Below are 26,231 nucleotides of genomic sequence, written 5' to 3'. Positions count from 1 at the left end.
CAGTGACATCATAAACTAGAGACAATTGGGTTTAATGAACAACAAAACGATACATTAACACAATTACAGCGCATTTAGGGTTGTGTAGATAAAGCTAAAACAAATCAATCTCTCGCATATCTTAGCAGGACATTTCCAAAAAAGAAAGAAATATTTTCATCCTGGTGGTGTGTTTTGTTTTAGCTTTGAGTTATCTTTATGTTTTTGCTTCCCTGTTCTCTTACGATCAAGCGTCTTTGGGAGACATTGACCTTTTTCTCTTTTTTTCCCACCTAATTAGTGTAGTGGCATGTGTGCTACTCCTTTTTGGACTATTTTTTACCACTTCTGGGTCAGAGTCGGTCCACGGCCGCATTGTTTACACAATCAGCTGTTGTCGCCTCGCAAAAAAAAAAACAGAAGGCCGCTGTGAGAGATCGCTGTTATTAACGGTTAAGACTGATTCTCACTGCAGTGCGTTGACCCCAAAAAGTAGAACGTTCATTAATCAATTGGAATATTTACATCGCCTTCCGCCATGTCGCCGTCTGGCACCCGACCCTCCGTAACGCAACGCAACGCAACGCGAGCGTTAATGCAGAAGTTCTATTTCCAGTCCGCTGATGCGTCGATGTTGCGGCAAAAAAGCAGCAGAAATGGGAAACAGATCTGGGTTTCAAAATTAAAAACTTCCTTTGCACTTTCAAAATAAAACGTTATATAATCACATTTTACAGTTAAGGTGACGTGTCCACGCGATCACGCACACTAACACAGATAACACCGGCGGCCGTTTTCGCTATGGCCAATGAAAGTTTCATTTTGTAACCTGTGACCTATTTTTGACAGTAATGTTACTGGAGAAATGTTGTATTTGTGCAGCAAATCAAAGAAAAGTCGTATTTAAAACAAAGACTAACCTTTATCCACACTTTAAATGTAAAACTAAATGCTGTATTAATTAGTGCTTAACTTTGTCAATGAGCATTCATTTCATTTGGACAGTTTTCTTGCCCCACAGTTGTCCGTGTCTGTAGATGCGTATCATATTACGTGAGGCAGGACAAACACAGCCCTACTGAGAAGAGACTGTCAGAAAAAGCTTATTTCTGACACGTTAGATGCAGTTGTGGAGATATTTGTTCTAATTTCTCCCTCTTACAGTCTCAGGAGTTTTTGCAGAATGGACAAGGGGACGAAAAAAAAAACAACCCCCGGTGTGACAGATCCATCATGAGCAAAAAGGAAACACGTCTGAGTAAGTTTGGTTTGACATGGAGCTGTAGAAAACTTTTGGCACTTGGACTTTTTCCCCTCCATTGGGTCTCTGTAATTGCTGCCGTTTTGAATTTAGTCAGCAGACACAGAGTGGGCTGGAGATGCTCACTCTGATCTGCCTCACACACAGCATGGGAGATTGAATAAAGGCTTTGGAGTGAGATCCGGGGCGACGGCGCAGCACCACAGCGTGCCTCTCCTCCAGGACTCTGCCGGCTCCAGCGACTTCCATTAGAGCCGGGTGTGACCAACGTACCAACTTGGGAGAGCGCCGGAGCATTTCTTCTGTCCACACTGGATTGGGATGACACTCGACTTTCTGAGAGATTTGACTGACGTGCTGAACTTTGCGGAGGGAAGCCCTCAGGGCTGAGTCTGCTTTGACCCACAGCTCTAGGACACATGGAGACCTCCACACAATGCCAGACATCCACGACAGCAGGACCACACACTCAACAGCTCTCGCCTAAAGTAACACACACACACTGCAGTGGTGAAAACGTTAAACGTTAAAGGGACCTTCGACGTAAAAAACGTTTGGTTGATCCAGAGCAGATGAGCACAATTTGGGGTTCATCATTTTAACCCTCTGAGGTTTCCAGACATGGAGGGGTGGATGGAATTATTGTTTAGCATGGGTTAGAATATGGTTAGAATTCTTTTTAGAGTTTTTGTTGGTTGCCGCAACCTGTCCAAGTTCTTCCAAATGTTGCCGTCTGGCTTCAATGGAGTTAAACTTGTTTTATAACAAGGTTATAACTGAGGGCTCTCCTAAATGTGCCGAATCCTTTCAGATCTGGGCCGAGGAGGACGGAGCCATCAGAGAAGCCCTCAGTGGTTAGTGTGGGTGGAGTTTGATTTGCTGTTAGGTGGTCAGATTCTGCTTGGAGGTTCCTGAAACGCCTCCTTCTGACAACAGGAAACAACTTTAACCCTTTGAGCTCGACATTTCCCACTAATCCACATGATCATCTAGATTCTGATGTGAACAGCATCACAGAGAGGCCCTTCAAAACCACTGTGCCAGGTCTAATAACATGCAGATGAGATGTTTTTAACAATCGATTCATCTCAACAAAGAGGCTGCCTCCCATTGGAAAAAAAAAAGGCCTCGATCACAGACTTAATTTTAAGATTTTTAGGAGGTTATTTGTTTATTTCCCCCCAATTCTTACATCTGCCTTGTGTTCTTATTGAAAGATTGCACACAGGCTCATTTCATGCTATAGAAGAAAGAGAATAGTAAATGAACTTTCAAACTCAGTCTGTCTAGCGTTCCCTAGCACACACAAATCATTTCATGAAGTGGCTTTTTCATGGCTCCACTTTTCATCTCCCAAGTCTTTTTAATTCTAATTTGTGTCCTAACGACCCCTCAGCCTGTGCGTTTGCCATCGCTCTGCTGGAGAGCGCACCAGTCACTTCACGAGAGCCGGATGTGAATGCAAGAATTGTTTTGTTTCCATGAAATAAATATGCAGGCACTTAATTTCTCTTGTCTGTCGCATGAATACTTCATTTTTTTCTCTCTCCGAGACCGATTTTTTTCTTCTTCTCCGGAATTCATCTCTGCTTGTGTTATCGCTCACATTTCCGTTTCAGAGAGAGCCCTAAAGCTAATTGGCCCTAAAATGAATAATTTATGGTAAGGTTTGTACATCTTTAATGCAGAAAACAAGTTTTAGAGAAAGGCTGCACCAGAACTGTGCCTGTACTTTAGAAAAGCACAAATGCAGCTTAGTGTACATTTAAGAAGTGTTTTTTTTGTTGTTTTATGCTAATTTCTGAACAACTGTGGATTGTTTTCTTTTTATCTGCCAGATCGAATCGTTTTTATGAATCAACCACCTCCAGCAGCTCAAACCAAGACGTTGGGTCATCCGACACTCAAAGGGTTAAAGAGTCAAACCGAAACACCGGGTTCCTAATTTATGATGCCGGGCGGCTTATTGCTGCCGCACGCTACACCAAAGGCTGATTCACTTAGAGGAAAAAAGCTTCAGCAGTCCCTTTAACTTTTAGTGAGTTTCCAGGGAGTTTTTTTTTTTTTTTTTTAAGTCACTCACATCCTGCCAACAAAAGACACATGAAAGAAGCAGTGGGCTGTTTCACATGTGCTCTGGTTATTAGGAGTTATGTTTGGTTATTTGGGGGTTAAGACCCTGGAGAGATGCAGCCCCAGTTTAAGGCGCTTTGGTGAAGCCCCCCATGACAGGAGCTCAACAATTTGTCTTTACGCCACGTAAGAGCATCTCAGTTAAAGCTCGGTTTCCTCTCAGTTACTGTTGCTAGAATAACTGAGGGGAATCACATGACACTGTGTCACCCAATCATCACAAAGCCAGTGTTTAAGAGCCGGATCGTTCGCCCCTGCTGCGTGGCACTGCACCTCATCCAGAGCGGTTAGGCTAAGTTAGGCAGTTAGATCATTTGTGGAGTTAAAGGGATTTTATTACCTTTTTCGAGTAGCCACTCGTCAACTACCCGACCAAGTCGGTATGGGATTCTTTGTCTAGCAATAGCCAGGCGCTCATAATCAGGGTTCCCTTTAAGAAATTTGGAGAAGACAAATTAAGAATGGATACAAGAAAATCTGGAAGTTAAAAGGTTAGAGGTTAGAAGGGAAACATAGCAAATGTTTATGTACTTTAAATCAGCTTTAGTTAGGACAGGAAGAACTTGCTTTGGGACTAGTTTGTTATGGTTAGGCAAGTTAACAACATTAAAATGACCTTTAAAACATGTTTTAATCTTGTAGAACGTTAAAAAAGATTTATGAGGTATTTAGAAAGAAGATGATTAAAATGGCTGAAGTTCTGATAGTCCTCTGCAAAAACACTTTGGAAAAGCATTAGCAGTAGTGAAGAGAGCTAAACACACAGGAGATCAGTCAATTACATCCAGAGGAAAACGCAGAAAAATGCATCTAAGTGTAACCGCCCTCCAGAAAAACAGCTTTGTCACCTCACCCAAAGATGAAATAATCACACAAACACACACACACACAAAGAAATGAAACATTTCATGGTTGTTTTTTAGGAAGACACCTTTAGTTCCAATTTTAAACAAAGAGTTGCTGATTAGTGAGTCCCCACCTCTTCAATTTGACAGCAGCCCCTGAAACATCACTTCACTTTGAACCCAACCGCTTTTCTTCACCTGAAGCAGATCCGATGAAACACATCTGTCAGCCTCCTGTTTTCTCTGATTTTTTTGTCTTTATTGTGCATTAATTGAGCACTTCTCAGTGGCACTTGGCAATTAACATCACTTCATCATCGGTGCAAGAAGTTTCATCACTGCTTTGAAAACGCATTATCCCTCACTTCGCTTCAATCAACCCTTGGGTCGCGCTGCGTAAATCACAACCGCTGTCAATGAAGCCGAAATGAGGAGAGATGAGGCGCCGGCGGTGACCGGGCCGCCGCTTTATTGGAGTCTGATGAGTCGGAGTCGTATCTGGAGAAGCCAAGGTGGTTCAGAGAAAGAAGGAGCAAAGTCCAACTCCGATGATCAGTCATCAAAGCCTTCCCAGTCGTCTTTATTTATGATTGTGCCGCTTTTGGCCAAAAGCGAGAGAAAAAAAGCGCCATTTTCTTGGACATAGTTGCTGCAGGGCGGCGAGAATTCTTTAGAAATTCACCTTTTGAGTTGTTGGTGGAACTGCTGGCCATAAAAAAGCTCTTTTCTCAAACTGAATCTTTTTGACTGCTCCTGTTTCATTACGATTCCAGTAAAAGAAATACTCAGAAATGCCGTTTTAAGCTTAATTTTCTTTTTCTATGTTCTCCATCGTCAGAAAAGTGCTACAAGAACAAGTCACAAACACAATTTCCTTCAGAGTGGGTCTTTATGGAAATATTTACCTGAAAAAGACTTAATAGCAAAAGGTTCTAGAGAGAAAACCAGTAGAGTGACAGCGCGAGGGATCACAATCGCATCCAACTGGCCTGTGCTGCTGCAGAGACCTAAAATAGACCCATCACTCAGTAATGCAGTACCTCCTTCCACTCCCCAGGGGGCTCTCTACCCACGCTTGCCTGTGCAGAAAAGGCTCACGGGGGCAGAGGAAAATGTGTTTGCACACGCACTTCTGCTCATTGCATATGAAGATGCACAGCTGTTTGTCCACGAGAGGGAGGGGCACCTTGAAGAGAATCACGGGGGCTTAATGAAGACAGAAAGGCAAACTGAAAAGAAAAACTGGAATGAGTGATGGTCTGCAGATGCAGAAGAGGGGCGTGCACGAAACATGCTGCAGTGCAAGACACAGCATCACTGTATTTGTGAGGGACAACATGCAAACAACCAGAAAACACGATAAGCTGAGTTTGACTGTTTCTGTGACAAAACCACCACTTAAAATGTGTTTTGTCTCCACTGCATGGAAACAGAACGTTTGAGCTTTACAAGGGTTCTAAAAAATGAAATATCTGATAGTAACCCCGCTCTTTTGAAGTCGTTTCAGGATTTAACGGTGTTTTCTCTCTCAGAAGATATTATTTCCTGAAACATGGTTCGCTCTGCTTTAGACAAAAATGACAGAGCCTCCATTACCGGTTAGTGCTTTTCACATTGCACTTAAGATTAATCAGGTGCCACTCTGCTTTCAGGAAACACCGTGCAGCAATGATAGCCCCAATCCAAGTCTGTTTGAGAAACCAACGCACGCATTCTGCTGCAGTCACCCGAGCAGAGAGGCAGTAACTGATGCCGCCGGCATCGGGGAGCGCAGAGGCAGCGAGGACCGGGGTGTGGCGGAGGTTGCCAGCTTCGTGATAACAGAGCGGGTGGAGAATAGTGGGAGTAGCCCTTTGTGAGATGAATCAGTCAGAGTGTTTTCTCCTCCCACTGCTGCATCTGCTGTGTTGTCCTCAAATCCTGACTAAATCTCCTCCCTCCTCTAAGTTTCTGAATCCCTCTCAGTCACTTCTAGTGTGCCTGATCCGCCCTTATCATGTGGAAGGCTCTAAAGACCAAACTCAGGGAATTACCTTTCAAAATGCTCTTCCTTTGTTTTCCCTAATCTGTTCAATTATTTCTTGTTTTTCACTTTTTTCTCTGTTAATCCCTCACTGTTGTTTTTTCCATGCTGCTCCTGCTGCTGCTGCTTAATTTGAAAGTATTGATTTGACAGAGCAGGAGTGTTAAAGTTGGAGACTACGCCATGCATCTCTCTGGTCTGGTCAGTGAACATTTTTAAATCAACTAAGAATAAGAAATAAATAAAGCTACCAGAGGTGAGGAGCTAAAAGGATTATCAGGAAAGTGAACGTGGATATTTTTTTGTCTTTTCCGCAGCAGCTGAAGCCTGCTCTCCATAGAACATCAGGAAAGGTTGAGGGTTCATCAGATGGGCCTTTCTGTTTTTCATTGCTATCAGGCTAACTCAATCCCCAAAGCTATTTCCCTTAAACAATCCTATCAGACTCCAGAGGATCTGATGTACAAGGGAAACAGAAAAAAACCCTGAAAATTAGATGGGGAATCCAGCTTTGTTTAACTTCAGAGTGAACTTTTAGTCATCTGTTTAATAGCGATTATATCATGATATGTGAGGCCATGTTCACGCTGTAAATCATTTTGGGCCACATGCATATATTTCCCTACAGTTTGATTAAAAAAAGCCTTTTAAGCCTTTTTTGTTTTTGTTTCACTAGAGCCATTTATCAAGTTCACCTCTTTAATTTTGCTCTACTGAATAAAGATGAATAGAAAGATAGAATAAAAGAATGAAAGAATTTAGGCTTGCATTATTTTTAAATAGAGATGTGAGTAAACAAAAGCAGAAAGGACAAAATTCCCCCGCCATAAAAATTTCAAGAAACATTTAGATCCGATCTGTTCACGATCTGTGCAGTAAAACCTGATTTTTCTGGCAAAGCCTTAGGTCCAATATCCCCAAATGACACTGCGTGGCGACCTGAATACAGCAAATTCCACAGGTGGCGTCACGGCTAACCCTTTGTAATCGGGGGGCAGCAGTCCCATTTTTACATGCCGCACAGCGGACGCGAAGGCTTAAAGAAAAAGTATTACACCTCCCTGACGATTTTTCTGGCATTGAACGGTGGCGCCCAGGCCCATTTGGAGGTCGCCCGGTGGCAGTCCAGTGGCAGGCGGACGGCAGGAAGGCACAAGCGCGAAGGTGAACTGGTAGGAGGGTCTCCAAGGCCACCAATATCGTCTTACGAACAGTCGATTTCAGACTACCACCCATCAGCCACCCCCCTGCCCCGTGCCGCTGTCCCACTGCTACTGTCCGATTGTTAGACATCCTACGGTAGCAGCAAGGGCACTCAATGAGGGGCCTGGCGATGGCTGGAGGTCAATCTGGTGATCCAAGCCACCGGGGGATCTGCTGCCAGCCGGCGATTCGGCTGCCACCGCCTGCCAAACTTCGTAGTGACATCATCCCCGCCTGACAGACTGACGCCTTACCGCCGCCGCCTACGTTCATAACCACAGATTTAAGTATGCAGGCAGGTCCGAATGACAAATACCGTTTCTATTCCCTCAAATGTTTTGCTCTTTGATATTTCCTGCATGCCCCATACAGGTTTGCCCTTACTTTACCTGGAGACAGTCAGTATCCACCAATAGCAGGAACCATTTGGTGGTTTAACCCCCAATTCTACCCCTTCATGCTGCGTGTCAAGCAGGGAGGCATTGGGTCCCATCTTTTGAGAGTATGGTATGACTTGGTCTGGATTTGAACTCACAACCTCCCAGTCACAGGGTGGACACTCTACCACAAGGCCACTGAGCTGGTCATGATTGTCATAGTAAGACATTGAATTGGCTTTTTGGGCGGCTTCATTGCAGTTTCAGTGCCAGCTGGACAAATGGATGACTTTGCATCACTTTAGTTTCCCTTGGTTTTGACTTGTGTGGGACTAAGTTCAAGCATTCAACCGACTCACATGGTCCATGTGTGTCATACCAGCGTGTCCTGAGGTCACCTAAAAGACAATTGGCAGGCAGCCGTGCTGGTGTCTGTCCTTCATAAACCGTTTCCATCCAAAGGTTTAACCCTAATTAGTGATTTTTAATGGATTAGATACACATTTGAATTTTACAGGAATAAATCTTTGCCTTATTTCTATCCCATGCCAAAACTTAAAGACAAGTTGTTAATGTCAAACGAGTGAAAACACAGGAATTCACCTATCCCGCACACTGCTTTGTCGAGCATAATTACATCACCCACCGCTCACATCTGCCTGCATTTGAAATAGATTATTGTCACTCTGCTAGCAGCTCATCTTTCATCTGTGCAGCAGCTCATTTTCATGCCTTCCACTCGCTTTTTGCTTCGGCAGCATCCTCCCCACCTTTCATCTCGGCCACGGTGGATTTGAGCCAGAGTGGATTCCAGACGCACCCAAAAGAGACCCAAACCACCCAACCTCGTGTCGAAGTGAAAGTTGTCACCGCTCTAATTAAAAAGAGGAATCTTTTTTCCCTCTCCCACTCTGCAGGATCTCTTGCTCCCTTCCGTTTGTTACCTTCATAAATGCTTATCTTACCCTTCTGTCATCCGTCAACCGCACTCGAACAATTTAAGGTGTCATGTCTCTGAAGCAGATCTAATCACAGGATGATGCAGATCAGAGGAACCGCCACAATCAAAGAAACACACGACTCCAGTTCACGTGCAGCCAAGATGCACGTGAAGATGCCGCATTGACCGCATGGATTTCAAGTGCATGACTGCATCCGCGACCAAATGTCGTTGGCACGTATTCGTTTAATCCTAACCCTTCTTCCGGGTCCGTTCGGCCAGGAATAAAGCGCTGGCCGCACATTTATAGACAATTATGAGTGAACATGCACTTATTAATAATCCTAACAATAATAAAAGAACGTTTAGAAGATCGTCTCGTAGTTTTGTTTGTTTACAACAGAACTCACCATTTCTTCTTCTGCGGTGGTTTCCGGTGTTCTAGAAATGTCCAAATGATTTATTCTGATTGAAAGTGGGGCGCATTTACGCGTTTGTTATAATCGGATAACGTTTTTCCGGGCTCATGTACTCAGTTTAATTCTAATCCGATCTTTGATGCGATCAAAGATATTTTGTACACGAAACCGCAGCTAGTGAAACTTTGACTAAAAAATCTCCTGGATCCACTTTAGTTTAGTGTATCGAATTGTTCCAAATGAATACTATGGATCCAATCATTAAACCCAAATATAGTGTTAAAATAAATGGTTACAGCCCTGGTGGATGCTGTTCTTAGCCTGAGAACTTGAAGTCCTGCTTCAGTATGACAGGTTTTGATCACGGACAGGCGTTTTTCCGCTTTGACCTTTTGCTTGGAAGTGGCTGCAACATCTTGTACTTTATTCGCTTCAAAGTGAAAACACCATGTGAAGCCCTTCCTTCCCAAAGACACTTTCTGACCTGAGGTGACCCACCCGCCCGCCCGCCCGTCTCTCCACTTTCATGCAGATCATAAGCACGGCTTTAGTACTTTCTGTTATGGCTGGTGAAGTAAAACGCAGACCACGTTAAAGGAAAGTTTTTCTACCTCCAGTCATTTGTCTAACTGTGGTGTCTTGCACATGGTGCACTTCTTTCCTGTCCTAATTTCTCTGCTCTCCACTGCCTTTACCTACTCTTTGCTAGTTGAGAGTGCTCTGATTCTGCCTTTGCCAGCGGCAGGAGGGAAGCAGATCTTCTTGGCTGCCTGAGCCTCCTCCTCTCTTCCAAAAGATCTCTTTATCTTTCATGTTTCGTCTGGCTTTTCTGACTCACACCCTGAAAGCTGAAGGAACAAAGGATCAAACCAGTGATGGTATCCATTAAATATTTCAAACACTATTTACTATTTACCTAAAAAAAAAGAAAAAAAAGTGAGAGCATCCCTGCATTCGTTAAATCTGGAAGGGGCCACTTTCCAGATTTAATGTATGCGTTTTTTTGTTTCATTTCTCATTGCAAGCCTTCACACAGACTGAAAACAGAGAACGAGGATGGCCCACCTCTGCACTCGCCCTGCTCGCCGTCTGTGATGGATGTCACCTTTTCAGGGTTGTGTCGCAAACAGCATTTTTAATTGTTCTGTGCATATTTCAAGCAGGACGTCATTTGTGCGTTCTGAAATGATTCTTGGCTTGGGTGCAATGTTGCATCACTCTCTGTCAGCATGGGGGACAATGGGAAAGGTGTGTGTGGGTGTGTGTGTGTGTGTGTGTTGTGGGTGGTAGTCAGGAGTCAGGAGGTTTAATTGACGCTTGAAGGTTCAATTCCCATCCTGGGGACGTGCAAATGAAGCCTGTGATTGTTTCTGTGGTTTCACTGGTCTGAGTGTGCACAACATACTATATATTTTTTTTGTGTTTTCATTTTGATTGACCGCAAACGGATTCCAAGAGAAGGGAGAAGGTTGTTCTTACTTGCAAGGTTGCAAAAACGTAGCTTTTTTCTTTTTGATTCCAATTTCCGTTTTGTAGTTCCTGCACATTTTGTTCTTCACAGATTAACGTCACTTCTTGTTTCCAGCATAAAACTATTGTGTGACTCAACAAACATGTTTTCTCGAATTTTGTTACCACAGAAAACAGAAGAAGGTCTGGGAGTGAGATCATGCAGCAGCACTCTCTGACATGAATCCGATGGACGCCTAAGATTACTCACTTTCCCTGCAATTTCATCAAGTGCAAATCAATCTGGTTGAGTCCTAGACTTCTGTATCCTTTAGCATTGCCAGTGTTGGAAATGTTTTTGTGTATTTTTGCCTGTGCGTACAGTGAGAGCTCCATGAGGACTTTCAAAAGTTCTGAGCTTGTAGCTTCTCATGCAGCATGAAAACTCTCAGTCAGAACAAACATTGCTTTTGCTTTCTAAGCCCTACTTATGAGAAGAAGTTCATCTTTTCCTTCAGGTTATGAATGAGAAAAGCTAAAATAACAGCTTCCCTGCAGTTTGCATCACAGAGATCAAGACGTGTTGAGTGCAAAAGCAGGAGCTCTGATGGTCTCGGTCTTTTAGAGCTCTACTCTTCCTGCAGTAATTTTGTGATCTAAAAGATCATAATCGCCAAAAAGATTTCATGCATATTATACAATGACAGTTATTAAATCGTCTGTGTGTGATCACACAAAAAGATAGACAGGCACTTAACACCTTCATTGCTCTGAAATGCCCCCCCCCCCCCCCCCCCCCCTGATTTTTAGACATCTCTCTCTCTCAGAGATCAGAAAAGGATGTCAGCTCCTCGTAGGAGAGGATTTACCGGCCTGCTCATTTATCGGTCGCAGCGATGCTCCTGATGTGGTTGTAGGATTGATTTTTGGAGTGGCATGAGTGTTGATTCGTTTTCCTATTGAAGCTTTTCAGGTGTTAAAGCCAGAAGGCCGCCCTGATTCCTCTTCATGGTCCGGACTGTGCCCAGACATGAACTGAGAGCTTCACGAGTCGCATCTTCACTTCGCTTGGGTTTCGTTCAGCTGCAGTCTTCCTTCTGCAGGAGTTCCCCTGTCTTTGAAGCCTCATCAATCTGTGTTTCTTTTACAGGAACGCCTCAATGTCTCCAGAAAAGACGAAAGTAGACTCACAGTTTGTTCTCCAGGGCGTGTCACACTGCGCTACATACATTTTGTGCGTACTGTAGAGATCAAAATTGGTCATATGTAAACATGCGTGAGAAAAAGCGAAAACGTTTTAGTCTATACATGAATTTTTCACTGATGTAATGTAAATCCACAGAAGAAGTGGGAATAAACCACACAAAAGACATGTATATCAACGTAGAACATGAACCGTGTGTAATAATTCTGCTGTTTATATGCAATTCATTACCGATTGGTGCGTCAGTTCATTTCCATGTGATGTGTACGCCGTATACGTGATATTAGAGTTATACATCGATGCCCAAAAAGGGTTAGACTTACGTGGAACGGTCGTGGAAAGACACAAATTAGCGTATCCATCTCGCAGGAATTACGTAATAATTGAGTATAGACCTAAAGTGTGTATAATCTGTGCAATTCTCAACTGACCACACATGTACCACAAAAGACCGAAATTACACACGTGGAAAATGCGCAAATTGTCCGTGGTGGTCATGTGACACGGCCTTTTAGTGATGCTCGTGTTGTTTGTCCTCAGCTGCGGTTTGGTTCCTTCAGTTTCAGGTCTGTCAGATCGTTAACAAAAAGCTAAATCTTGAATACATTTACACTAATTGTTGATTTTTTGGCCATCAAGACTCCTACACTCACTTCTTCCCCTGTTCCAGTTTCTTCTCTAGGTTCATGCACGACACAGAAAGCTGTTGTGTTACATTCGCTTTGTGCTATAAATAAATCAAAGTGCGCTACTTGCCCCCCACCGCCCCCTTTTTGACCCTCCTTCACTGACTGAGCTGCTGCTAGATGCCCCTCACTCTCCCCTTTGAACTCTGCCACCCTGAACAGCAAGTGACAAATAAAAAAAAAAACCTTTCTTATTTTTTTCTCCCAAATGGCAGTTTTTTTCTCTTAGTTTATCTCCATAGCAACCATTTTATTTTGGCCACCTGTGGGTTACAAACAGGTCTGTGTAATTTTGAGAAGAATTGGCGAAAGGAGATTTTGGGATTGCCTTGGCAACTGCCCCCCCCCCCCCCCCCCCCCCCCCGAACAATCCCTGTATGTTCATATTGTAGGTCATTTTATTTTGGATTCATGCATGACATTTTTACATTCCAGTAAAAATCTACAAAACTTTAAAACTGACATATTTTCCCAAGCAGCTTTTCAATGACGCGCGAGGAGTTAAAAAAGTGATTGATCAAAATCCCTGGTACTAAAGTTGAATTTTTTTTCTTCTTTCTTTGTCATGGTTTGAGTTTGTTTTGTCTTGGTTTTTGCTTTAGTTCTTGTTCTGTCTTGTTTGGTTATTTTTCCTGTTTTATTTTGAAAGGGTCCCTGTCTTGTAATGTCTTGAGTTTTACTTCCTTGGTCCCCATCTGCCCTGATCGTGTTCACCTGTGTCTTGTCTGCCCTGTCTGTATGTAAGTCTTGTCTCTGCCTTCCTCTTGTGCTGGTCCATTAACTTCTGGGGCCTCGTTTATAAACGTTGCGTACGCACAAAAGAAGGCGTACGCCACTCTCTACGCAATAGTTGAGATTTATAAAAAGCAAACTTGACGGGAAAATGTGCGGTCCTTCACGCAAGCTCTGACCCAGGCGTACGCACAAAAACGGATGAAATGACAAACGGCGACACCGTCGGCAGATGGAAGAAACACGTGAAAGTGAAAATGACAATACTGCCTCTCATAAATAACATGAAGACTTCACAAAGCAAGTCTTACAATTAACAGCCTACATGAAGACCCGTTTGATCGATCAGCAGTGAAACAAACAAAAAAATCAAACGAAAATTACAACAGAAATTTAAATGAACACATATTTGCAGAAAGAAAAGTGAAATATAAATATGTTCTGCAATATTGGCATGTTGTGCAATTCATCTTCATAAATAATATAGTTAACAGAACGAAATAATGTACAAAACTGATATTTTCGTTAATGTGTACGTCTGGCGGAGCAGATATAGGTCTAATTAGACAGACAGACAGACGTACTAATTGTCCACTGGGGAAAGTTGTTTTCAGAGCAAAACATTTCTTCATAAGATATGGAATTATGGTATTCATGCATGTGCCTTTAGTTTGTTTTATTTTTGATAAAACAACGTATGTCTCGACCATTCAGAAAGCAACAACAAATTACATTTGCGCTGAACAATTTCCCATTTCCACGTCGATTATTACCGACATCTGTAGCTTGTCAGATGTAATTAAATGGATGATAATAAAATGCTCCATCACAATGCGTAATGACGCACAATAGCTGATCTTGCGCTCTTAGAAGATGTGGCAAATGGAAGAATTCGGAGTGAACGCATCTTTAGACAGCAAGAAGACTTGTTGGCAAACGAGGACGAGTGGCTTATGAGCCGGTTCTGACTTCCTCGAGCCGTCCTGTTGGACCTCTGCTGGCTTTTGGGCAGAGGAGCACTCGGAGGAACTATGTCACCTGGTGCATCTGGCGCTCCGGTGCCCCCCCCCCTCCCCTCCTCCCGATGGAGCGCTAAAGGTTTTTTCGCCTCGACTTTGATGTCCGACCATTTCTTTTTTATTTCGGCCACGGTCCGAGGTTGTGAGGCTACAGCATTAACGGCGTCTGCCACCGTCTGCCACTCACGTGCCTTTTTGGCATTAGTTAGTAATGCCCACACTGTGCCCTCCAAACAACATTATTCTCCTCTTTTCCACCTCGCCAACGATAACTTCTACTTCACATTGAGTGAAGGTACGTTTTTTTTGATTTCCTCTCTGTGTTTGCCATGGTTTTGCAATCAATGAATATTCATTTGTGGGCGTTTCACAGACTATTTATGAGCTACTATGGGCGTGTCATGAGGCCGCAAAAGCTGCGCAGCATTTAGAATTGGTTGTGATTTATTAAGGGAAAGACGCGTAGGATGTGCGTGCGCACGGTTTTATAACTCCGAATATTTCTGTGCGTACGCACGTCCTATGTTTCATCCGTATGCCACTTCTGACGCAAATCCTTTTTTATAAATAAAGTTTTATAAATGAGGCCCCTGGTCATGTGTTTCACGTCCTCTGGTCTTAGCGTCCTTGTTCCATGTTTCTCGTCACGTCACAGTAAGTTTTCGTTTTTGTTTGGTCATCCTGCTCTGCAGCGCTTTTTGTTGGTTTAATAAACCCTCTAGTCCTGAACCCGTTGGCCTCCCGTCTCTGCGTCAGGGTCCTACCGGCTCTCGAGCCTCCCCCACATGACATTCTTTTTATTAAAGATGACGGCCTATTGTCCGGGTCAAAGGTCAGAAAAACTTTGGCTGTAGTTATAGACTTGTGGTGGCTTGTGTGTGAAGTTTTGTGAAGATCGCTCAAACAAAAGTTTTCTTTTCCCATATTGTGATAAAATGTGGAAATCACCAAATTTTACAATTTGCCTCAAAATGGCCATCCCATAATAATTTTAAAACCTTCTTTGGATAAATCTGACAGGTGGTATGGTTTCATCAGTGGATTCTGAAATATTTGTTTGGGTCTCGTAAAAGATTTTGGCGTCTGACGGTTTCTCCCGCTGTGATGTCATCATCATTTTTTGGAGGGGGGGGGCGTGTTTCTCTGTGCCCAAAATTCAACTTCACGGGGTATCAGGTGAGTTTTTGAGTCTGTGGCGGGGGTGAAACTTTTACTCAAAGGCGCAGAAGGAGGAACAGTGAAAACGATGTGGCGCTTCAGCCCAGGAAGGCTGCAGGTCAGAATAACGACGTGCAAAACCGCATTTGTGAAGCAACAAACACTTCCTGAGTCGGAGGTCGGGGTTCGTCCTTGTTCGAGAGCGGAGCTCTTTCTAAAGCTCTGTCGTGTGGAATGTTCTTTGGGATTTCTAACATACATTCTTAGTAAAAACCTTGACTGCGATGTGTCAGCGGGGTGTGTATCTCACTCTGATGCAGGGCTGTTGTTGGACAAAATCCTATGTGAAAGGGTGCTAATGCGTGTCGCAGAGCCCAGCTGCTAACACCTGCCTGTTTATCTGTGGACACATTACGGCGCTCCGGGTGATAGGGGCGTGTTTGGAGCCAGGCTGCCATTTTGGAGGAATGTGTCTGCGTGTGTGTGGGGTGTGTGTGTTGATAACTGTTGCTTCATGACCCGCAGGGACACCTGACATGCAGGATTAGCTGGCTGGACACCCATCTGGCACTTTTCGTCTGCTCTTTGTCCATCAACTGCACACATGCGTGTACACACACACACACACACACACACACACACACACACACTCACAGGCAACCGTCACACACACAAAAAAATCCAACGTGAGCCAAAGCCTCCACAAACTCCCTGAGGACTACAAACATCACTTCACGGGACATCAGGCGACACGCTGCTTCGCCGCCGAACGCGCCTGACCCGTGACGGCCGTGTTCGTTGTCAGCATCTTGTCTCTCCAGATCATCAGCCCATAATTGCCTGCTGTTTATAGGCCCGCTGCTGGCAAGACGGTGCTTTGTTGGAAGCTTTGTGTGCAGGGCAACACAAACACTTCCCAATCCAGAGGGTTTAGACTTAAATAATACGACGCTTTGGCATGCATGTTTACGAAAAGATTTATCTGCCATTTTTGTCCAAATAAAAGTCTGGGACACCTTGATATGTTTTTAAAGAAGAACAGAGGCCCTTCGTTGGACTCTTTGTTTACTGCATGGCATCGTGATGGGAGCGTCTGACGGGGAGTGCATCCGTCCCTCCGGTAAAGGACAGTTCACAGGAATCTGTTCTTTGTTTTTTGACCTGTTAAAGCAACCAGAACGCCCCTCCGGAGGCGTCTTTCATGACAGTTATCCTGTTTTCTCTGTCATGCTGTTTCCCATGGGACAACAACACCAAGAAAAGGAAACACTTTATAAATAGAAGCTACAGTTTTTTTTACAACTCTTTGGACGAGTTCGTCTCATAATCTGATGTCATTCAGACTTTCTTTTCTGTCCGTAATTTATCAGAAATTCTACACACACTGGGATGGATCTTCAATTAATTAGATGAATGTGTGCATTGCAAAAATCAAAGATAATGCATCACTTCACCTAACTTCTTCAGCAAGTTGCATCTGCCCCACAAACGCCTCCACCCTGTTGTGCCTGAATCCCACCAGAGGCTTTGCTTTCCTAATGTGCAACATCTCCGTTTTTCCCTAGGATGCCGCCCAACCAGACACTGCCAGCTGGAACTATCAAAGCACCTCCCCAAAATAGTTTGAGTGTAAGTAGCGCACATAAATGAATCAAAGCTGTTTGCCTTCCTTTCCTCGGTCCCCATAACCTCCTTAAACTTCAGAAAGGCTGCGTCCCACGCCGACAAACGGGAAACTCGTCAAGTAAAACTAACAAACAACAACGAAATGATCAATTCTTGATGAGTAGAAGAGAAGGAAAGAAACGTTTGACGACAACAGTGGTGAGTGAGGGGGGCGGAACGGAAGAAGAATAAAAAGAATAGAATATGGGCTGTGCATTAATGTTTCTTGATGAGACAAAACATTGATTTAGATGATGACACTCGCTTGACAATGTTAACAGGCTGCTCTGCTTTTATTTTCCAAGCGGTTTGTGCTTTTGTTTGAAGAGGGCTCCTCTTTGGAGTGCGTGCTGACAGGAAAAGGGCTGCATTTCCATCATAATAGCAACTGAAAAGAGTGAACTGTCACAGGGCGCTTCCTCCTCTGGCTGTGATGCATGCCCCTCGGTCTGGCCTCGCTGTGCTGATGGATGAGCAAGAGAATGCGCTCTTATCACTGCCAAAAGACGGCTTCCAAATTTGGGATCACTGCTGTGGCAGAGAATGTCACAGTCTCTTTGCTCTGAACTGTATGTCAACCGCTGTAAATATCACGGCCACATTAGCAACACTTTCCTGCTGTATTTGCACAAAGGCTGCACATGCCCGGCGTTTCTCCACAATGGAGATGGAAGCATCACCGGTCCAGCCCCGGAGCCTTTTTTAGGTGGGTTTCCCCAGTTCAGAGACGTGTTGAGATCAAAAAGTGTCTTCCTTCAAACAACCATGAGCAAAAGGAGAAACAGATTGGAGAGAGACATTCAGGGAGAGCTGGCCAGTATAGAAAGACCCGTCCACTCTGCAGCAAGCCCTCAAGTTGTTCTGTAGATACTGCAGAACGTCCTGAGAATAATTCTCACTTTGGTATTCACAGCCCTGCTCCACACAGCCAAAGGCTACACGCTTTGAGCAGCTGCAATGAGTCGGATGCTTGCAGGTGATAAATGACCCCCCTCCCTCGAAGCCTATTTGGTTCGTCCCGCCTTTCGGACCAGAACCTGGCTTTATCAACCAGAATAACCCAGGCCGCTTCAGAGGTCATTATCAGTTACCCTGATAGAAAACGTGTCGGTAATCTATAGAAAGCAAGAGGAATGGTTTTCCAAAGCTCCTTTAATCTCTCTCTCCAATGTGTTAGCCATCCTATCCATGTCGTTAGTCTATAAAAGTCCCTCCCCCCCCCCCCCCCCCCCCCCCGTCTGCATTAGGGCTGTAGTTCCTACCTGAGGGGAAGCGCTCAATGACTGGCTGGTTGTCCACCTGTAGCGTGGCGTTGCCACCACTGCGTGTGAATCGCACCACGTGGTATTTGCCGTCGCTCACCATCACACCGCTCTCCTCAATGATGATGTCATCCGTTCCCACGTTGAAGATCACGCCGACTCGTCCTCTTTCCTGCAAGCAGAACACAGAGAACGCCTGCTGAGAATCTCTGAAAGTGATCAACAAAAGCGACGATGTTTTCATGGAATGCATTTAGGATTTCTTGATGTTCTGCTGGGCAAAGTGAAATGGGATCCTTGGTAACGCATTTATGCATTTTTGAGTATGAAAGCTGCAATGCAATAATCAAAAAGTGAACAAAAAAGCTCAAATGAACATGGTACAGATTGTAAAACCTTTTGAAAGGAGCAGACATCAGAACAGCCTGCTTTGCTCTGCTACCACATTATCACCAGAACACCAGAAGTTTTTTTCTTGTGACATGATATGAGGTAGTAGATGTCATTATCACAAGATAAAGAATTTTATGTCGTGATGACGAGATAACGAAGAATATACTGTTTTTATTTTCTACAACACTTGTCAAAGAAAACGTCGAACACCAGAAGAACTGATCAATTCATAATTAACTACTTTAATCGTGGTATAACTCAGCCAGAGATTCAGTTGATGTTGGCCATCAGACACAACATCCATATCAGTCATCATTTGAGAAAAAGGTTGGCCCGACTGCAGCTGCGCAGACCCATCTGCCAGCAGAGAAATGGGGATCGCCCATGAAAATCTCGTCCTAAAGAGAAATACCATCTTGTGGTCTCCTTCTCACCAGAAAAAAACGTATTTATGTGTGATTGTAGATGTCATGACAAAACAGCAAAAAGGTAGGCCGTTTGTGGCTTCCGTGCATCAGTGTAGTTTCACATTGTTTGTTTAAATGTAATGCTTTCACCAAATACACAAAATAATTGTGACCACAGGAGTGCATCAATGAATTTACTGATTTTTCCAAAGATATTGTTTAACAGTTTATTTGCTAGCAGAGAAAAATTCCTACATTTCTTCAACATGAACTGCAAAGATCTACACACTTTTATGTTGAATATTGTTATCTTTCCCAACACTCTGAAGCTGAAATAGAAATGAGTCAGAAATTCTTGACAATGCACAAAAAAAAAATTGATTGAATATTGATTTCTTTTGTGAGGCACCATGGTATAATGGGATAATACCCGACAAAGTGTGTGTTATCAGAAAATAAGGGACGCATCGTGTCTTAATTGGTGATAATGCAGCCTTTGTCAGGCATAATTCGTTACTTCTTCCACGTCTTTGCAAAGTGTTTCCACACCCTGGACTGTAATGGTGGCTTGATCATTTTTCGCTGCCATCACGTGTGTTTTATTCACTGTGATGGTACTTGGTTGTTTTTACGTTATTGTAAAATAAGCCTACCATGTCTCAGTCCATATGGTATTTTACAATATTGATGATTATTGATTTATTTAATTTAGAAGCGATTTTTAATAGTACAGGTCGATTTGATCCGATTAACAACTTGCTTCAGACACATTGATCTGGTTGGATAAATCGATTCATTGACTCATGGATCAATCATTACACTTGTACGCAAGAGTTCATTAACATAGAATTTTCATTGGAAGTCGCTTGAATGTGTTGTGTACGAAGCTTAACAGTTTACGGACAGCAGTCTCAATACATGAATCTAAGGCAACAAACTATTTTCGGTTTGTGTTCCAGATAGTTCCACCATGAGAAACTCCTTGGCCAACAAATGACCACATCGCCTCATCAGGTCACGTTTAGGTAAGACCTCTGCATCTCACCTGAGAATGTAATCTCAGCAGAAAGGCAAAGACGAGTAGAGTGCTGGAAGAAGTAGGAGTCCTGGCAGGCAGTTTAAAAGTAAAAAAAACACGGCCTGAATGTGTTCTTTGTGTCTGTTTTCTGTCCTCTCAGACCTGGTAGCAGCGGATGGTCGCTCTTACAGACTCTGCTTTTGTTCACTTAAGCAGCTGCAGGAACTCTGTTCTAGTCCTTCTGACAGGATTGCTCTTTGGTTGAATTGTGTCAAAACCCTGCCCTCACTCCATGCCGTTAAAAAAGAGCACTTAGTCAGGACTCGGGCATCTTTAGTAATCATCGACAGGGTGGCCCCCTCCCCTCTCTCATCTATTAGTGTTGACAGCCGCCCACTGCTTCGAGTTTATTACAGTCAACCGCCTACTCTGCTCTGCTCCCCAAGCACCCCCCTCCTCTCACTCCGTGGTTTCTGTCCTCAGTCCCAGGAAAGGTCAAAGTCATTTACAGACTTACAGTCTAGCAGAGAGCCACAGAACAAAGGTGAGGAAAGGAAACAGAGCACAACGCAGACAGCAGCAGCATTACACATGCATCGTCTGATTGGCAGACTAGCCCGCTTTGCAGACTTGCTCTGCATCTGTGTGGACGCTGCAAACCAAACCCCAGACAGGAGCACTTTCTGATTGTCAGTATAGGTCAGGCTCATTTGCAGATGCTTCACATTTTTTCAAACTGCTGTGCACTTCTGAAGCCAAAGCTTCATTCGTTCCACTACCTTTATTATTTATTAGCGTTTTGCTTCAGCAATTCTCTATTATTCATGACTAAGGATAAAAACAAATAATACTTAAATGCCACCAGAACTGAAGATAGAAAGTTAATTAAGTAAATAAGTGCAGCAGTTGTGTGGTAAGATAATGATTGGGATAATCAGCTAACTTTATGTGCATCATTATTGCTGTTTGCTGCTGTGTGGAGCTGCTCCAGCATTCAGCCAAGGACACACTAAGGCCACACAAATGACAGCTGTGATTAGCGAATTAGGCATGCTTAAGAAGTGCCGTTTGAGCTCATGATTATCAGTTCAGAGGTCAACAGACAGTGCAAAAAAAACTACAAGTCTAAACAAGAACTGTCTTCCATCCTCAGCTCGCTGCAGAGGCGCCTGATGGACTTTCCAGCAGATTATCTTATTCTACAAAGAGGTTCGAATGTCTCAAACAGGAAAGTGCTTCCACCTTCTTAGGCACTTAATGAATTGATTTGTGTTATACAGTTGCCTTTGTAGTCGTTCCACCCACTCCACACCAAAATCCAATACAGACTATGAGACCTGAATATAAACCTTGTCCATTTTAAAGCTAGATCGACGCCAAATTATTACTGGACCCTGTGAGATGCTCCTTTCCCAGGAAACCGTGATGATGTGTTCAAACGCCAGTTTCATACGTCCAAATGGAGATGGCTTACATTGATCTGAAAACCTTTGTTTGGAGAATTATATTAATTTACTAGAAAAGCGGAAGGGTTCAGTGTTATCGCACCAACTTTGGTCATGTTTACAGAAAGATTAACGTTTGCGTTCTGCAACATTAGGAGCCTCTTTCTGTGCTGAGGGAATGCATGGAGTCCATTACGGTGGAAAGCCGCCGGGAACCAGTGCTTTTTAAAAAGGATTTTATTGAAGCAGTAATGACATTTTAATGGCCATTTCCTTAAGTGAACACATCTCTGGAAACAGAAGATAAAAAAAAATACAATGCTGTGAATGACTGGGTGCAGTCAAGCCTGCAAAACTGAAATGAAGCAACTGTTAGGTAGCTTTAAAGAGCAACCAGAGCGCATTTGAACGGCACCGCCTCTCAGCTGATAAGCAGTTTCCAATCTGGTGCAGCTGTCGGTTCATGTCAGGAACAGGATCTTCTTTTATCTGCAGGTCTCACCAGAAGGTCCACTGTTAGTAAAGGACCCAATATAGAATTGCATCCAATTTATATTTTAAATTTCTAAGAAAGACATCTTCTGGAAAAAATACCTGCAGGGTTAAAAGTTACTCCTTAACATCAAGTAGTTACTTACAGAAAAATTGGTCTTACTGCCAAGTATCTGAAACCTCAATAAGTAGATGTCTTCGCTGAGCAGAGATAGTCTAAAGCATCACTTTTGAGGTAAAAAATGTGTCAGATATAAAAAAAAAAAAGTTTTGTAAGTCTCCCGGGAGAGTTTCTCCTTTTTTTTTCAAAGACAGAGAAAAGAGCTTTCAATTCCAGCAGCACAAAGGAGAAAGAGTGCAGAGCTAATACTGAGAGCATTTCCATCTGAAAAATTTCAACATGACCTTGGAGCTTGTGAGAGCGCATCGCAGTAAACGCTGCTGGTGAGGAGGGAATGAGAATGAGGCCGCGGTCGGCGTGTTTGTATTAGGTTATCTGGCAGAAAACCCTGTGATCTTTGCAAGCAGACATGGACGAGTTGAAGGAGGAGGAGGAGTAAGCTACAGAGGGAGATGGAGTTTGATGGGACAGTTGCATAACCCGCTCACACCCTGTGCGTGCAGCCTTTGGTCTATAAGGAGCCTTGCACCTCGCTGACTACTAAAATGTGGTGTAAGAACAGCAGGACAGCATCACCTGTACATCAGAAGTGCATGCAGCTTTCATTACGTAACCGTACACTTACTAAATGCACAAAAATGGTACGTTCCATTTTCTTGATGTCCCTTAAGGCGGCCGTGCGAGCCTCAAGGAATCCCTTTAAGATGCAGCCACTTGTCTCTATCTGACCCTCCTAAAAACCCACCACACCCCTACGGGTCAACCCAAACAAATGTGCATGGCGCTAAGGCATAACTCTTGGTATGCTGACCCAAAATGCTAAAACGCTGCAGCGGTGCAAAGAGGGTAAGAAGAGTTGGGGGATGCTGCACCAGCTGCCAATGTCCTCTGAGACGACATCATTCTGCCTGGATTGTCTGAGAGCCTCAATGACATGCATGACATGAGATCTGGTTCCATCCTCAGATCCATTACCTTCTCCCAAAGGGAATGTAACGTTTCGGCTTTTTTTTCTTCCTGCTAGCTCATTTGAAACTCATACCAAACATCTACACGCCAAAAAGATTCCAGAAAGTCTTTTTGGTTTGTTTCTTTTCACTTTTCTGGTGAGGCTGGATGAAATTTTTTTTTTTTTTTTTTTTAGGAAAATACGAATGATTTGTTGCTGGAGCTCATTTAAAGATCAGCCTGACTTTAGCTGCTTCAAAGCCGCCCTCCTTTATCGGCTGTGGTTTCTGTCTCACCTACAGGCAGGTCTAACACTCTGAATTATTAATCATGTGATTGTAGCCCTGTAAGACATTTGTGATGATGTTGGCTGCACAGCTCTCCTAATCCCAAACTGGCTGCAGTGCAGTTTTGCTGCTTTGTGAAAGAGGTGATCAACGGAAGCCTCTGGACATGACGGGTCTGTTCAACCCAATAAAGAAGCTCAGAAGGAACAAATTGATTTATTTTATTTCTCGCTTCACATTAATTAGCTTCCATTCTTTATAATGGCTACAAGAGTTTATTACCTGCTATTATGGAGACCAATCCAACTTTTCGTTTTACTTTCCTCTTTGCATACACAAGCAGCAGTAGGTATGGTTCAAATCAGCAGAAACACTTGGATTTTCAGACGCTTGTTAGAAAGTGAAATTAACAGGAGTGATGTCAGGTTAGTGGGAAACTACGGGGAAACTTTTACGTTTTTCAGTCAGATTTAATATTCTTAAAAACTGGGAGTGAACATTGGACTTAAAGACTCACATAAGTGGAGGTGGGGTTGATAGATATGTTCTGATAACTCGTTGGTCCTACCTTTTGGAGAAAAGGTTCAGAGATATTGGATCTGATGGAGAAGCAATGATTGGAGAGTTAGAAAACCTGTGGGTCATGTGACCTCACCTGCTGTCCGTCCTCACGTTAAAACACATTTTTGATCAATTTCTCATTTTGGAGGATACAGGTGCATCCTCTATTTCTATTTATTTATTTTTAACTGATAAAATAAAAAAAAAAACATAAATAGAAGTATAAAGATGAATGGCAATGACCAAAATTCAAAAAGGCTTTGGATGACATAAAATTTATCAAGTATGAGGCTCTTTTTTCAATTCAATCCAAACTTCAATTTATAAAAACAGTAATTTTACAGAATTAGAAGAAGTGAGCACCGAAAACAACCAATTAGGTCAAAGATTTCTCGAAAGAAAGTACATATCAATGGTTCTTGTTGAGCCCTTTTACCTTTTAGAGTTACTTTAAATATTCTTTTTTATGGATCGAACAGCTTTCTTGTCTTCCCTGCAGTTATTCCATGTCTGAAACCCTCTTGTGGAGTTTAGCATTTGTTCTTACAAACACACGGCGGGGGGGCGTGGTGCAGCGGTAGGGTGGTCGACCCATGATTGTAAGATTGCAGGTTCAATTCCCGCCTTGCATGCCCATGAGTCAAAGTGTCCTTGGGCAAGACACTGAACCCCACCTTGCCTCTGGTGGTGGGCGGGCGCCTGTGTTTGGCAGCGGAGCGGCCACCAGTGTGTGAATGTGTGTTTGACTGGGTGAAAGGGTCTGTGACTGTAAAGCGCTTTGTCCTTGTAGGAAGAAAGGCGCTATATAAGTATACGCCATTTACCATTTACTTGATCCTCTCAGACCGGACTTATTATCAGGTTAATGGAGAAGTTTTAAATTATTTTGAAATGAACCAGGTCTCCAAATTAAAATAATTTGGTGTTTACAGTGAATTTACTGTAGCTTCCCCTCAACACCATACATCATGTATGGAAGAATGAAGGAACAATACAAAGTGTTGCTTCTATTGTTGGTGACATAGTATTCTTTCCACCACACATATTATCCCAATGAATCCCCTTTCTACCTCTCTAGTTCAGTGACATCTTTGATTAGAGGTATTCCTGCTTTGTCAGGTGATTTATTTAATTTTATAAACATTTTACATTTATCCAAGGCTCTAAAACGTGTCGTTTGAAACTTTGTGGGCTTTTAGACTGTTGATACTCTTTCAGCTGTAACTTCTTTTTTAAGAGTTTTTTTAAGGTTCCACTCCGATGATCTTGTGATCTATTTTCAAAGCGTTCCCAGTGGTCTAATTATGTCATTTTTATCTAAAATCTAAAAACCTCTGTGGTTTTTCTGGGACATAGTTTCTGCAGAGGAGCCGGAGTTCATTCAAAATTCACCTTGTGGCCCCCCGATTGGAGTTTGTACTTAACAACTACAAGAATGTTCTTTTCTTCTGCTCCTGATTCCCCACGATTTGAGTGAAGAAACGTTCAGAAATGTTATTTTTCCTTTATATATGTCTTCCGACATGGGAAAAATGCTACAAGAACATGTTACAAACACCAAAAATGCTGTTTTCTTTGGAGTGGGTCTTTAATAAACAGCTTAGTTACTCTCTAACAACACCCCCTATTGCATCACTCACTCAGATCCCACTCGGACTCTATTTTAGTTTCTGTCTCTGCAGATTCAACGTACAGAAAAGTGAAATTAAAAGTGATTCGTAAAGTCGTGACCCTGGAAAAGAAAATTAACAACAGCTTAAATAAGACCATTTTTGCATTTTGCAGAGTCAACATGCCTGAAGAAACTGTGGAGAAAAGCGGCTGACCAAATTAGGAATTTGCTGATGCCGATAATTTAGTTTGACAGATTTTATATTAGTAGACGTGGGGGGGTGGAAATGCAAACTATTCATCGGCTTCTTACTCATTTCCCCAATAATGATCTATCACAGCCTGTGTCTGCTTGAGCCTAACTTGACATGCAAGCCTAAGTATGCAGCGCTGCAATATTTATGAGCTTATGAATCAGCCAATGGAGCAGAGTGCAGAGAGAAATGACTAATAAATAGATTTTTACTTGATGCCCGACAAAAAGCAATCAATTCTTCCATGGATGCACGCATGCATCTGACACTTCCATGTGAGGAGGGGCGGCTTAACATTCCAGCTGTGGAACACGAGCGGAGGTCTTTGCCCGATTCTGT

The 26,231-nt window shown here is 43.2% G+C and overlaps 1 protein-coding gene across 12 annotated transcripts in view; it reads right to left on the bottom strand.

Moving 5' to 3' along the window:
* Window positions 1-26,231, bottom strand: part of nrxn2b (neurexin 2b) — an 806,770-nt gene that overhangs the window by 35,090 nt on the left and 745,449 nt on the right. For 10 of the 12 annotated variants that reach the window (XM_078936626.1, XM_078936632.1, XM_078936628.1 and 7 more), the window contains 2 exons: window positions 18,356-18,527; window positions 3,714-3,803 (listed from right to left, as the gene is read on the bottom strand). In XM_078936626.1, coding sequence (XP_078792752.1) covers window positions 3,714-3,803; window positions 18,356-18,527 — 262 coding nt within the window. The remainder of the gene's footprint in view (window positions 1-3,713; window positions 3,804-18,355; window positions 18,528-26,231) is intronic. The other 2 variants (XM_078936630.1, XM_078936631.1) reach the window with 1 other exon arrangement.

Source organism: Oryzias latipes, chromosome 18, assembly GCF_053564925.1.
Source record: "Oryzias latipes strain Hd-rR chromosome 18, Olatipes_Hd-rR_3.1".
Classification (NCBI taxonomy): Eukaryota; Metazoa; Chordata; class Actinopteri; order Beloniformes; family Adrianichthyidae; genus Oryzias; species Oryzias latipes.
Note: the sequence above shows the minus strand (reverse complement) of the source record. Positions and strands in the feature narration are given on the sequence as shown.